Source organism: Brugia malayi, assembly GCF_000002995.4.
Source record: "Brugia malayi strain FR3 genome assembly, contig: Bm_011, whole genome shotgun sequence".
In the NCBI taxonomy this organism is placed as follows: domain Eukaryota; kingdom Metazoa; phylum Nematoda; class Chromadorea; order Rhabditida; family Onchocercidae; genus Brugia; species Brugia malayi.
In genome coordinates, this window is record NW_025062288.1 from 91,902 (window position 1) to 103,262 (window position 11,361).

Sequence of the window (11,361 nt, forward strand, 5' to 3'; positions counted from 1 at the left end):
ATTCTTTTCATATTGCGTTTTAGGGGAAAGTTTTTTTCCTCTTTTTTAAGTTATACTTTTTCTTTTGGTTAAGTTGTTATTATATTTTTAAGTCACTTTAAAGTAAATTACTCCGTTAATTATTAGAAGCGTAAGGTCATCGAAGTTGGATTTAGTTGAGAAATGCATGGATGTAGATGTGCTAAAATTTGAATTTCGTTATATCTTAAATTCGGCTTCACTTTTTTTCTAATTTTCTATTAGCTAATTGAATGTTTCTTGGGACGGTTTTTGGCCAATTTCTATTTTTGTTGTATTGCTGCAGCTTATCGTTGTCGTAAAGAAAATCATTTATTGCAGAATTCGTTGGCGATAACCTAGTAACTTATTTAGTGTTGTTGGCAATGTTGGCGAACTGTTATTGGCAATTAGATCATCAAGGAAGATCTCGAAAAGAAGGAGGTTAGTCCATTTTTCATCTTTATGTTTAGCCTTTTTCCTTAGCTTTTTATTTTATGGTTTTCTGTACTTTTTTTATTATCTTTAGCTTGCATTTATGAATGAAATGTGTTGTCATTCCGCCTGTGTATGGTATTGTTCTTTGGACGGACGGGGTTAATTAGCATTGATGACGGATGAGCTTAATTAGCGTTGATAACGGATGAGCTTGATTAGCAGCTTTTCTTTTTAAGTAGTTTTACTTATACATGTATGTGTATTTTGTAGTGATGAAGGGGATGTGTGTGCCCAGCCACTCTGTGCGCCCACCGGCCCGCTTTTGCCCTTTTCGGTATACCCTCATTGAGGGCGAACGGAGTGCCTGTACAGTACGGTTTCTTTTGATGTCACAACCCCAACTCACCCAATCGATTGGTTCTATACTCCCTTAGGGTCTATACAGTCCTTTTAAAAATGACCCGCGCCCTCCTGTACATTTCCCTCTTAACCTTATTGGGACAAAGGTCTTCTTTGTCCATGTGTGCACACAGACAAAGGCGCAGACGGGGTGGCACACATATCGCCACATCCTCATCATTTAGTCATTCGTGAGCAGTCGGACCTGTCGAGCGGTTGGAGATTTTATTACTTCCTAGTACCTTCATTTAAGTGGGTTTGTAGGAGCAAAGTTTATTTTTTTTAAATTATCAATTATTAAACTTGCACTGTATTATTTGCAGGAAACCTAATGGAAGGAACGAAGAACATGGAACTTCCATTTGGTTTCAACTGCGTAAAGGCTTAGGCTTAGGCTTAGGCTTAGGCTTAGGCTTAGGCTTAGGCTTAGGCTTAGGCTTAGGCTTAGGCTTAGGCTTAGGCTTAGGCTTAGGCTTAGGCTTAGGCTTAGGCTTAGGCTTAGGCTTAGGCTTAGGCTTAGGCTTAGGCTTAGGCTTAGGCTTAGGCTTAGGCTTAGGCTTAGGCTTAGGCTTAGGCTTAGGCTTAGGCTTAGGCTTAGGCTTAGGCTTAGGCTTAGGCTTAGGCTTAGGCTTAGGCTTAGGCTTAGGCTTAGGCTTAGGCTTAGGCTTAGGCTTAGGCTTAGGCTTAGGCTTAGGCTTAGGCTTAGGCTTAGGCTTAGGCTTAGGCTTAGGCTTAGGCTTAGGCTTAGGCTTAGGCTTAGGCTTAGGCTTAGGCTTAGGCTTAGGCTTAGGCTTAGGCTTAGGCTTAGGCTTAGGCTTAGGCTTAGGCTTAGGCTTAGGCTTAGGCTTAGGCTTAGGCTTAGGCTTAGGCTAGGCTTAGGCTTAGGCTTAGGCTTAGGCTTAGGCTTAGGCTTAGGCTTAGGCTTAGGCTTAGGCTTAGGCTTAGGCTTAGGCTTAGGCTTAGGCTTAGGCTTAGGCTTAGGCTTAGGCTTAGGCTTAGGCTTAGGCTTAGGCTTAGGCTTAGGCTTAGGCTTAGGCTTAGGCTTAGGCTTAGGCTTAGGCTTAGGCTTAGGCTTAGGCTTAGGCTTAGGCTTAGGCTTAGGCTTAGGCTTAGTAGGCTTAGGCTTAGGCTTAGGCTTAGGCTTAGGCTGCTTAGGCTTAGGCTTAGGCTTAGGCTTAGGCTTAGGCTTAGGCTTAGGCTTAGGCTTAGGCTTAGGCTTAGGCTTCTTAGGCTTAGGCTTAGGCTTAGGCTTAGGCTTAGGCTTAGGCTTAGGCTTAGGCTTAGGCTTAGGCTTAGGCTTAGGCTTAGGCTTAGGCTTAGGCTTAGGCTTAGGCTTAGGCTTAGGCTTAGGCTTAGGCTGCTTAGGCTTAGGCTTAGGCTTAGGCTTTTAGGCTTAGGCTTAGGCTTAGGCTTAGGCTTAGGCTTAGGCTTAGGCTTAGGCTTAGGCTTAGGCTTAGGCTTAGGCTTAGGCTTAGGCTTAGGCTTAGGCTTAGGCTTAGGCTTAGGCTTAGGGGCTTAGGCTTAGGCTTAGGCTTAGGCTTAGGCTTAGGCTTAGGCTTAGGCTTAGGCTTAGGCTTAGGCTTAGGCTTAGGCTTAGGCTTAGGCTTAGGCTTAGGCTTAGGCTTAGGCTTAGGCTTAGGCTTAGGCTTAGGCTTAGGCTTAGGCTTAGGCTTAGGCTTAGGCTTAGGCTTAGGCTTAGGCTTAGGCTTATAGGCTTAGGCTTAGGCTTAGGCTTAGGCTTAGGCTTAGGCTTAGGCTTAGGCTTAGGCTTAGGCTTAGGCTTAGGCTTAGGCTTAGGCTTAGGCTTAGGCTTAGGCTTAGGCTTAGGCTTAGGCTTAGGCTTAGGCTTAGGCTTAGGCTTAGGCTTAGGCTTAGGCTTAGGCTTAGGCTTAGGCTTAGGCTTAGGCTTAGGCTTAGGCTTAGGCTTAGGCTTAGGCTTAGGCTTAGGCTTAGGCTTAGGCTTAGGCTTAGGCTTAGGCTTAGGCTTAGGCTTAGGCTTAGGCTTAGGCTTAGGCTTAGGCTTAGGCTTTAGGCTTAGGCTTAGGCTTAGGCTTAGGCTTAGGCTTAGGCTTAGGCTTAGGCTTAGGCTTAGGCTTAGGCTTAGGCTTAGGCTTAGGCTTAGGCTTAGGCTTAGGCTTAGGCTTAGGCTTAGGCTTAGGCTTAGGCTTAGGCTTAGGCTTAGGCTTAGCTTAGGCTTAGGCTTAGGCTTAGGCTTAGGCTTAGGCTTAGGCTTAGGCTTAGGCTTAGGCTTAGGCTTAGGCTTAGGCTTAGGCTTAGGCTTAGGCTTAGCTTAGGCTTAGGCTTAGGCTTAGGCTTAGGCTTAGGCTTAGGCTTAGGCTTAGGCTTAGGCTTAGGCTTAGGCTTAGGCTTAGGCTTAGCTTAGGCTTAGGCTTAGGCTTAGGCTTAGGCTTAGGCTTAGGCTTAGCTTAGGCTTAGGCTTAGGCTTAGGCTTAGGCTTAGGCTTAGGCTTAGGCTTAGGCTTAGGCTTAGGCTTAGGCTTAGGCTTAGGCTTAGGCTTAGGCTTAGGCTTAGGCTTAGGCTTAGGCTTAGGCTTAGGCTTAGGCTTAGGCTTAGGCTTAGGCTTAGGCTTAGGCTTAGGCTTAGGCTTAGGCTTAGGCTTAGGCTTAGGCTTAGGCTTAGGCTTAGGCTTAGGCTTAGGCTTAGGCTTAGGCTTAGGCTTAGGCTTAGGCTTAGGCTTAGGCTTAGGCTTAGGCTTAGGCTTAGGCTTAGGCTTAGGCTTAGGCTTAGGCTTAGGCTTAGGCTTAGGCTTAGCTAGGCTTAGGCTTAGGCTTAGGCTTAGGCTTAGGCTTAGGCTTAGGCTTAGGCTTAGGCTTAGGCTTAGGCTTAGGCTTAGGCTTAGGCTTAGGCTTAGGCTTAGGCTTAGCTTAGGCTTAGGCTTAGGCTTAGGCTTAGGCTTAGGCTTAGGCTTAGGCTTAGGCTTAGGCTTAGGCTTAGGCTTAGGCTTAGGCTTAGGCTTAGGCTTAGGCTTAGGCTTAGGCTTAGGCTTAGGCTTAGGCTTAGGCTTAGGCTTAGGCTTAGGCTTAGCTTAGGCTTAGGCTTAGGCTTAGGCTTAGGCTTAGGCTTAGGCTTAGGCTTAGGCTTAGGCTTAGGCTTAGGCTTAGGCTTAGGCTTAGGCTTAGGCTTAGCTTAGGCTTAGGCTTAGGCTTAGGCTTAGGCTTAGGCTTAGGCTTAGGCTTAGGCTTAGGCTTAGGCTTAGGCTTAGGCTTAGGCTTAGGCTTAGGCTTAGGCTTAGGCTTAGGCTTAGGCTTAGGCTTAGCTTAGGCTTAGGCTTAGGCTTAGGCTTAGGCTTAGGCTTAGGCTTAGGCTTAGGCTTAGGCTTAGGCTTAGGCTTAGGCTTAGGCTTAGGCTTAGGCTTAGGCTTAGGCTTAGGCTTAGGCTTAGGCTTAGGCTTAGGCTTAGGCTTAGGCTTAGGCTTAGGCTTAGGCTTAGGCTTAGGCTTAGGCTTAGGCTTAGGCTTAGGCTTAGGCTTAGGCTTAGGCTTAGGCTTAGGCTTAGGCTTAGGCTTAGGCTTAGGCTTAGGCTTAGGCTTAGGCTTAGGCTTAGGCTTAGGCTTAGGCTTAGGCTTAGGCTTAGCTTAGGCTTAGGCTTAGGCTTAGGCTTAGGCTTAGGCTTAGGCTTAGGCTTAGGCTTAGGCTTAGGCTTAGGCTTAGGCTTAGGCTTAGGCTTAGGCTTAGGCTTAGGCTTAGGCTTAGGCTTAGGCTTAGGCTTAGGCTTAGGCTTAGGCTTAGGCTTAGGCTTAGGCTTAGGCTTAGGCTTAGGCTTAGGCTTAGGCTTAGGCTTAGGCTTAGGCTTAGGCTTAGGCTTAGGCTTAGGCTTAGGCTTAGGCTTAGGCTTAGGCTTAGGCTTAGGCTTAGGCTTAGGCTTAGGCTTAGGCTTAGGCTTAGGCTTAGGCTTAGGCTTAGGCTTAGGCTTAGGCTTAGGCTTAGGCTTAGGCTTAGGCTTAGGCTTAGGCTTAGGCTTAGGCTTAGGCTTAGGCTTAGGCTTAGGCTTAGGCTTAGGCTTAGGCTTAGGCTTAGGCTTAGGCTTAGGCTTAGGCTTAGGCTTAGGCTTAGGCTTAGGCTTAGGCTTTGGCTTAGGCTTAGGCTTAGGCTTAGGCTTAGGCTTAGGCTTAGGCTTAGGCTTAGGCTTAGGCTTAGGCTTAGGCTTAGGCTTAGGCTTAGGCTTAGGCTTAGGCTTAGGCTTAGGCTTAGGCTTAGGCTTAGGCTTAGGCTTAGGCTTAGGCTTAGGCTTAGGCTTAGGCTTAGGCTTAGGCTTAGGCTTAGGCTTAGGCTTAGGCTTAGGCTTAGGCTTAGGCTTAGGCTTAGGCTTAGGCTTAGGCTTAGGCTTAGGCTTAGGCTTAGGCTTAGGTTTAGGCTTAGGCTTAGGCTTAGGCTTAGGCTTAGGCTTAGGCTTAGGCTTAGGCTTAGGCTTAGGCTTAGGCTTAGGCTTAGGCTTAGGCTTAGGCTTAGGCTTAGGCTTTGGCTTAGGCTTAGGCTTAGGCTTAGGCTTAGGCTTAGGCTTAGGCTTAGGCTTAGGCTTAGGCTTAGGCTTAGGCTTAGGCTTAGGCTTAGGCTTAGGCTTAGGCTTAGGCTTAGGCTTAGGCTTAGGCTTAGGCTTAGGCTTAGGCTTAGGCTTAGGCTTAGGCTTAGGCTTAGGCTTAGGCTTAGGCTTAGGCTTAGGCTTAGGCTTAGGCTTAGGCTTAGGCTTAGGCTTAGGCTTAGGCTTAGGCTTAGGCTTAGGCTTAGGCTTAGGCTTAGGCTTAGGCTTAGGCTTAGGCTTAGGCTTAGGCTTAGGCTTAGGCTTAGGCTTAGGCTTAGGCTTAGGCTTAGGCTTAGGCTTAGGCTTAGGCTTAGGCTTAGGCTTAGGCTTAGGCTTAGGCTTAGGCTTAGGCTTAGGCTTAGGCTTAGGCTTAGGCTTAGGCTTAGGCTTAGGCTTAGGCTTAGGCTTAGGCTTAGGCTTAGGCTTAGGCTTAGGCTTAGGCTTAGGCTTAGGCTTAGGCTTAGGCTTAGGCTTAGGCTTAGGCTTAGGCTTAGGCTTAGGCTTAGGCTTAGGCTTAGGCTTAGGCTTAGGCTTAGGCTTAGGCTTAGGCTTAGGCTTAGGCTTAGGCTTAGGCTTAGGCTTAGGCTTAGGCTTAGGCTTAGGCTTAGGCTTAGGCTTAGGCTTAGGCTTAGGCTTAGGCTTAGGCTTAGGCTTAGGCTTAGGCTTAGGCTTAGGCTTAGGCTTAGGCTTAGGCTTAGGCTTAGGCTTAGGCTTAGGCTTAGGCTTAGGCTTAGGCTTAGGCTTAGGCTTAGGCTTAGGCTTAGGCTTAGGCTTAGGCTTAGGCTTAGGCTTAGGCTTAGGCTTAGGCTTAGGCTTAGGCTTAGGCTTAGGCTTAGGCTTAGGCTTAGGCTTAGGCTTAGGCTTAGGCTTAGGCTTAGGCTTAGGCTTAGGCTTAGGCTTAGGCTTAGGCTTAGGCTTAGGCTTAGGCTTAGGCTTAGGCTTAGGCTTAGGCTTAGGCTTAGGCTTAGGCTTAGGCTTAGGCTTAGGCTTAGGCTTAGGCTTAGGCTTAGGCTTAGGCTTAGGCTTAGGCTTAGGCTTAGGCTTAGGCTTAGGCTTAGGCTTAGGCTTAGGCTTAGGCTTAGGCTTAGGCTTAGGCTTAGGCTTAGGCTTAGGCTTAGGCTTAGGCTTAGGCTTAGGCTTAGGCTTAGGCTTAGGCTTAGGCTTAGGCTTAGGCTTAGGCTTAGGCTTAGGCTTAGGCTTAGGCTTAGGCTTAGGCTTAGGCTTAGGCTTAGGCTTAGGCTTAGGCTTAGGCTTAGGCTTAGGCTTAGGCTTAGGCTTAGGCTTAGGCTTAGGCTTAGGCTTAGGCTTAGGCTTAGGCTTAGGCTTAGGCTTAGGCTTAGGCTTAGGCTTAGGCTTAGGCTTAGGCTTAGGCTTAGGCTTAGGCTTAGGCTTAGGCTTAGGCTTAGGCTTAGGCTTAGGCTTAGGCTTAGGCTTAGGCTTAGGCTTAGGCTTAGGCTTAGGCTTAGGCTTAGGCTTAGGCTTAGGCTTAGGCTTAGGCTTAGGCTTAGGCTTAGGCTTAGGCTTAGGCTTAGGCTTAGGCTTAGGCTTAGGCTTAGGCTTAGGCTTAGGCTTAGGCTTAGGCTTAGGCTTAGGCTTAGGCTTAGGCTTAGGCTTAGGCTTAGGCTTAGGCTTAGGCTTAGGCTTAGGCTTAGGCTTAGGCTTAGGCTTAGGCTTAGGCTTAGGCTTAGGCTTAGGCTTAGGCTTAGGCTTAGGCTTAGGCTTAGGCTTAGGCTTAGGCTTAGGCTTAGGCTTAGGCTTAGGCTTAGGCTTAGGCTTAGGCTTAGGCTTAGGCTTAGGCTTAGGCTTAGGCTTAGGCTTAGGCTTAGGCTTAGGCTTAGGCTTAGGCTTAGGCTTAGGCTTAGGCTTAGGCTTAGGCTTAGGCTTAGGCTTAGGCTTAGGCTTAGGCTTAGGCTTAGGCTTAGGCTTAGGCTTAGGCTTAGGCTTAGGCTTAGGCTTAGGCTTAGGCTTAGGCTTAGGCTTAGGCTTAGGCTTAGGCTTAGGCTTAGGCTTAGGCTTAGGCTTAGGCTTAGGCTTAGGCTTAGGCTTAGGCTTAGGCTTAGGCTTAGGCTTAGGCTTAGGCTTAGGCTTAGGCTTAGGCTTAGGCTTAGGCTTAGGCTTAGGCTTAGGCTTAGGCTTAGGCTTAGGCTTAGGCTTAGGCTTAGGCTTAGGCTTAGGCTTAGGCTTAGGCTTAGGCTTAGGCTTAGGCTTAGGCTTAGGCTTAGGCTTAGGCTTAGGCTTAGGCTTAGGCTTAGGCTTAGGCTTAGGCTTAGGCTTAGGCTTAGGCTTAGGCTTAGGCTTAGGCTTAGGCTTAGGCTTAGGCTTAGGCTTAGGCTTAGGCTTAGGCTTAGGCTTAGGCTTAGGCTTAGGCTTAGGCTTAGGCTTAGGCTTAGGCTTAGGCTTAGGCTTAGGCTTAGGCTTAGGCTTAGGCTTAGGCTTAGGCTTAGGCTTAGGCTTAGGCTTAGGCTTAGGCTTAGGCTTTAGGCTTAGGCTTAGGCTTAGGCTTAGGCTTAGGCTTAGGCTTAGGCTTAGGCTTAGGCTTAGGCTTAGGCTTAGGCTTAGGCTTAGGCTTAGGCTTAGGCTTAGGCTTAGGCTTAGGCTTAGGCTTAGGCTTAGGCTTAGGCTTAGGCTTAGGCTTAGGCTTAGGCTTAGGCTTAGGCTTAGGCTTAGGCTTAGGCTTAGGCTTAGGCTTAGGCTTAGGCTTAGGCTTAGGCTTAGGCTTAGGCTTAGGCTTAGGCTTAGGCTTAGGCTTAGGCTTAGGCTTAGCTTAGGCTTAGGCTTAGGCTTAGGCTTAGGCTTAGGCTTAGGCTTAGGCTTAGGCTTAGGCTTAGGCTTAGGCTTAGGCTTAGGCTTAGGCTTAGGCTTAGGCTTAGGCTTAGGCTTAGGCTTAGGCTTAGGCTTAGGCTTAGGCTTAGGCTTAGGCTTAGGCTTAGGCTTAGGCTTAGGCTTAGGCTTAGGCTTAGGCTTAGGCTTAGGCTTAGGCTTAGGCTTAGGCTTAGGCTTAGGCTTAGGCTTAGGCTTAGGCTTAGGCTTAGGCTTAGGCTTAGGCTTAGGCTTAGGCTTAGGCTTAGGCTTAGGCTTAGGCTTAGGCTTAGGCTTAGGCTTAGGCTTAGGCTTTGGCTTAGGCTTAGGCTTAGGCTTAGGCTTAGGCTTAGGCTTAGGCTTAGGCTTAGGCTTAGGCTTAGGCTTAGGCTTAGGCTTAGCTTAGGCTTAGGCTTAGGCTTAGGCTTAGGCTTAGGCTTAGGCTTAGGCTTAGGCTTAGGCTTAGGCTTAGGCTTAGGCTTAGGCTTAGGCTTAGGCTTAGGCTTAGGCTTAGGCTTAGGCTTAGGCTTAGGCTTAGGCTTAGGCTTAGGCTTAGGCTTAGGCTTAGGCTTAGGCTTAGGCTTAGGCTTAGGCTTAGGCTTAGGCTTAGGCTTAGGCTTAGGCTTAGGTTTAGGCTTAGGCTTAGGCTTAGGCTTAGGCTTAGGCTTAGGCTAGGCTTAGGCTTAGGCTTAGGCTTAGGCTTAGGCTTAGGCTTAGGCTTAGGCTTAGGCTTAGGCTTAGCTTAGGCTTAGGCTTAGGCTTAGGCTTAGGCTTAGGCTTAGGCTTAGGCTTAGGCTTAGGCTTAGGCTTAGGCTTAGGCTTAGGCTTAGGCTTAGCTTAGGCTTAGGCTTAGGCTTAGCTTAGGCTTAGGCTTAGGCTTAGGCTTAGGCTTAGGCTTAGGCTTAGGCTTAGGCTTAGGCTTAGGCTTAGCTTAGGCTTAGGCTTAGGCTTAGGCTTAGGCTTAGGCTTAGGCTTAGGCTTAGGCTTAGGCTTAGGCTTAGGCTTAGGCTTAGCTTAGGCTTAGGCTTAGGCTTAGGCTTAGGCTTAGGCTTAGGCTTAGGCTTAGGCTTAGCTTAGGCTTAGGCTTAGGCTTAGGCTTAGGCTTAGGCTTAGGCTTAGGCTTAGGCTTAGGCTTAGGCTTAGGCTTAGGCTTAGGCTTAGGCTTAGGCTTAGGCTTAGGCTTAGGCTTAGGCTTAGGCTTAGGCTTAGGCTTAGGCTTAGGCTTAGGCTTAGGCTTAGGCTTAGGCTTAGGCTTAGGCTTAGGCTTAGCTTAGGCTTAGGCTTAGGCTTAGGCTTAGGCTTAGGCTTAGGCTTAGGCTTAGGCTTAGGCTTAGGCTTAGGCTTAGGCTTAGGCTTAGGCTTAGGCTTAGGCTTAGGCTTAGGCTTAGGCTTAGGCTTAGGCTTAGGCTTAGGCTTAGGCTTAGGCTTAGGCTTAGGCTTAGGCTTAGGCTTAGGCTATGGCTTAGGCTTAGGCTTAGGCTTAGGCTTAGGCTTAGGCTTAGGCTTAGGCTTAGGCTTAGGCTTAGGCTTAGGCTTAGGCTTAGGCTTAGGCTTAGGCTTAGGCTTAGGCTTAGGCTTAGGCTTAGGCTTAGGCTTAGGCTTAGGCTTAGGCTTAGGCTTAGGCTTAGGCTTAGGCTTAGGCTTAGGCTTAGGCTTAGGCTTAGGCTTAGGCTTAGGCTTAGGCTTAGGCTTAGGCTTAGGCTTAGGCTTAGGCTTAGGCTTAGGCTTAGGCTTAGGCTTAGGCTTAGGCTTAGGCTTAGGCTTAGGCTTAGGCTTAGGCTTAGGCTTAGGCTTAGGCTTAGGCTTAGGCTTAGGCTTAGGCTTAGGCTTAGGCTTAGGCTTAGGCTTAGGCTAGGCTTAGGCTTAGGCTTAGGCTTAGGCTTAGGCTTAGGCTTAGGCTTAGGCTTAGGCTTAGGCTTAGGCTTAGGCTTAGGCTTAGGCTTAGGCTTAGGCTTAGGCTTAGGCTTAGGCTTAGGCTTAGGCTTAGGCTTAGGCTTAGGCTTAGGCTTAGGCTTAGGCTTAGGCTTAGGCTTAGGCTTAGGCTTGGCTTAGGCTTAGGCTTAGGCTTAGGCTTAGGCTTAGGCTTAGGCTTAGGCTTAGGCTTAGGCTTAGGCTTAGGCTTAGGCTTAGGCTTAGGCTTAGGCTTAGGCTTAGGCTTAGGCTTAGGCTTAGGCTTAGGCTTAGGCTTAGGCTTAGGCTTAGGCTTAGGCTTAGGCTTAGGCTTAGGCTTAGGCTTAGGCTTAGGCTTAGGCTTAGGCTTAGGCTTAGGCTTAGGCTTAGGCTTAGGCTTAGGCTTAGGCTTAGGCTTAGGCTTAGGCTTAGGCTTAGGCTTAGGCTTAGGCTTAGGCTTAGGCTTAGGCTTAGGCTTAGGCTTAGGCTTAGGCTTAGGCTTAGGCTTAGGCTTAGGCTTAGGCTTAGGCTTAGGCTTAGGCTTAGGCTTAGGCTTAGCTTAGGCTTAGGCTTAGGCTTAGGCTTAGGCTTAGGCTTAGGCTTAGGCTTAGGCTTAGGCTTAGGCTTAGGCTTAGGCTTAGGCTTAGGCTTAGGCTTAGGCTTAGGCTTAGGCTTAGGCTTAGGCTTAGGCTTAGGCTTAGGCTTAGGCTTAGGCTTAGGCTTAGGCTTAGGCTTAGGCTTAGGCTTAGGCTTAGGCTTAGGCTTAGGCTTAGGCTTAGGCTTAGGCTTAGGCTTAGGCTTAGGCTTAGGCTTAGGCTTAGGCTTAGGCTTAGGCTTAGGCTTAGGCTTAGGCTTAGGCTTAGGCTTAGGCTTAGGCTTAGGCTTAGGCTTAGGCTTAGGCTTAGGCTTAGGCTTAGGCTTAGGCTTAGGCTTAGGCTTAGGCTTAGGCTTAGGCTTAGGCTTAGGCTTAGGCTTAGGCTTAGGCTTAGGCTTAGGCTTAGGCTTAGGCTTAGGCTTAGGCTTAGGCTTAGGCTTAGGCTTAGGCTTAGGCTTAGGCTTAGGCTTAGGCTTAGGCTTAGGCTTAAGGCTTAGGCTTAGGCTTAGGCTTAGGCTTAGGCTTAGGCTTAGGCTTAGGCTTAGGCTTAGGCTTAGGCTTAGGCTTAGGCTTAGGCTTAGGCTTAGGCTTAGGCTTAGGCTTAGGCTTAGGCTTAGGCTTAGGCTTAGGCTTAGGCTTAGGCTTAGGCTTAGGCTTAGGCTTAGGCTTAGGCTTAGGCTTAGGCTTAGGCTTAGGCTTAGGCT

The 11,361-nt window shown here is 48.6% G+C and overlaps 1 protein-coding gene across 1 annotated transcript; it reads left to right on the plus strand.

The window, feature by feature from the left end:
- Window positions 1–383: 383 nt before the first annotated feature.
- Bm17120 (Uncharacterized protein) lies at window positions 384–8,578 on the plus strand (the record flags this gene model as incomplete). The annotated part of the gene is made up of 2 exons (XM_043082816.1): window positions 384–441; window positions 4,434–8,578. The coding sequence occupies 2 exons, from the start codon at window positions 384–386 to the stop codon at window positions 8,576–8,578; spliced, it is 4,203 nt and encodes a 1,400-aa protein (XP_042938750.1).
- Window positions 8,579–11,361: the final 2,783 nt, after the last annotated feature.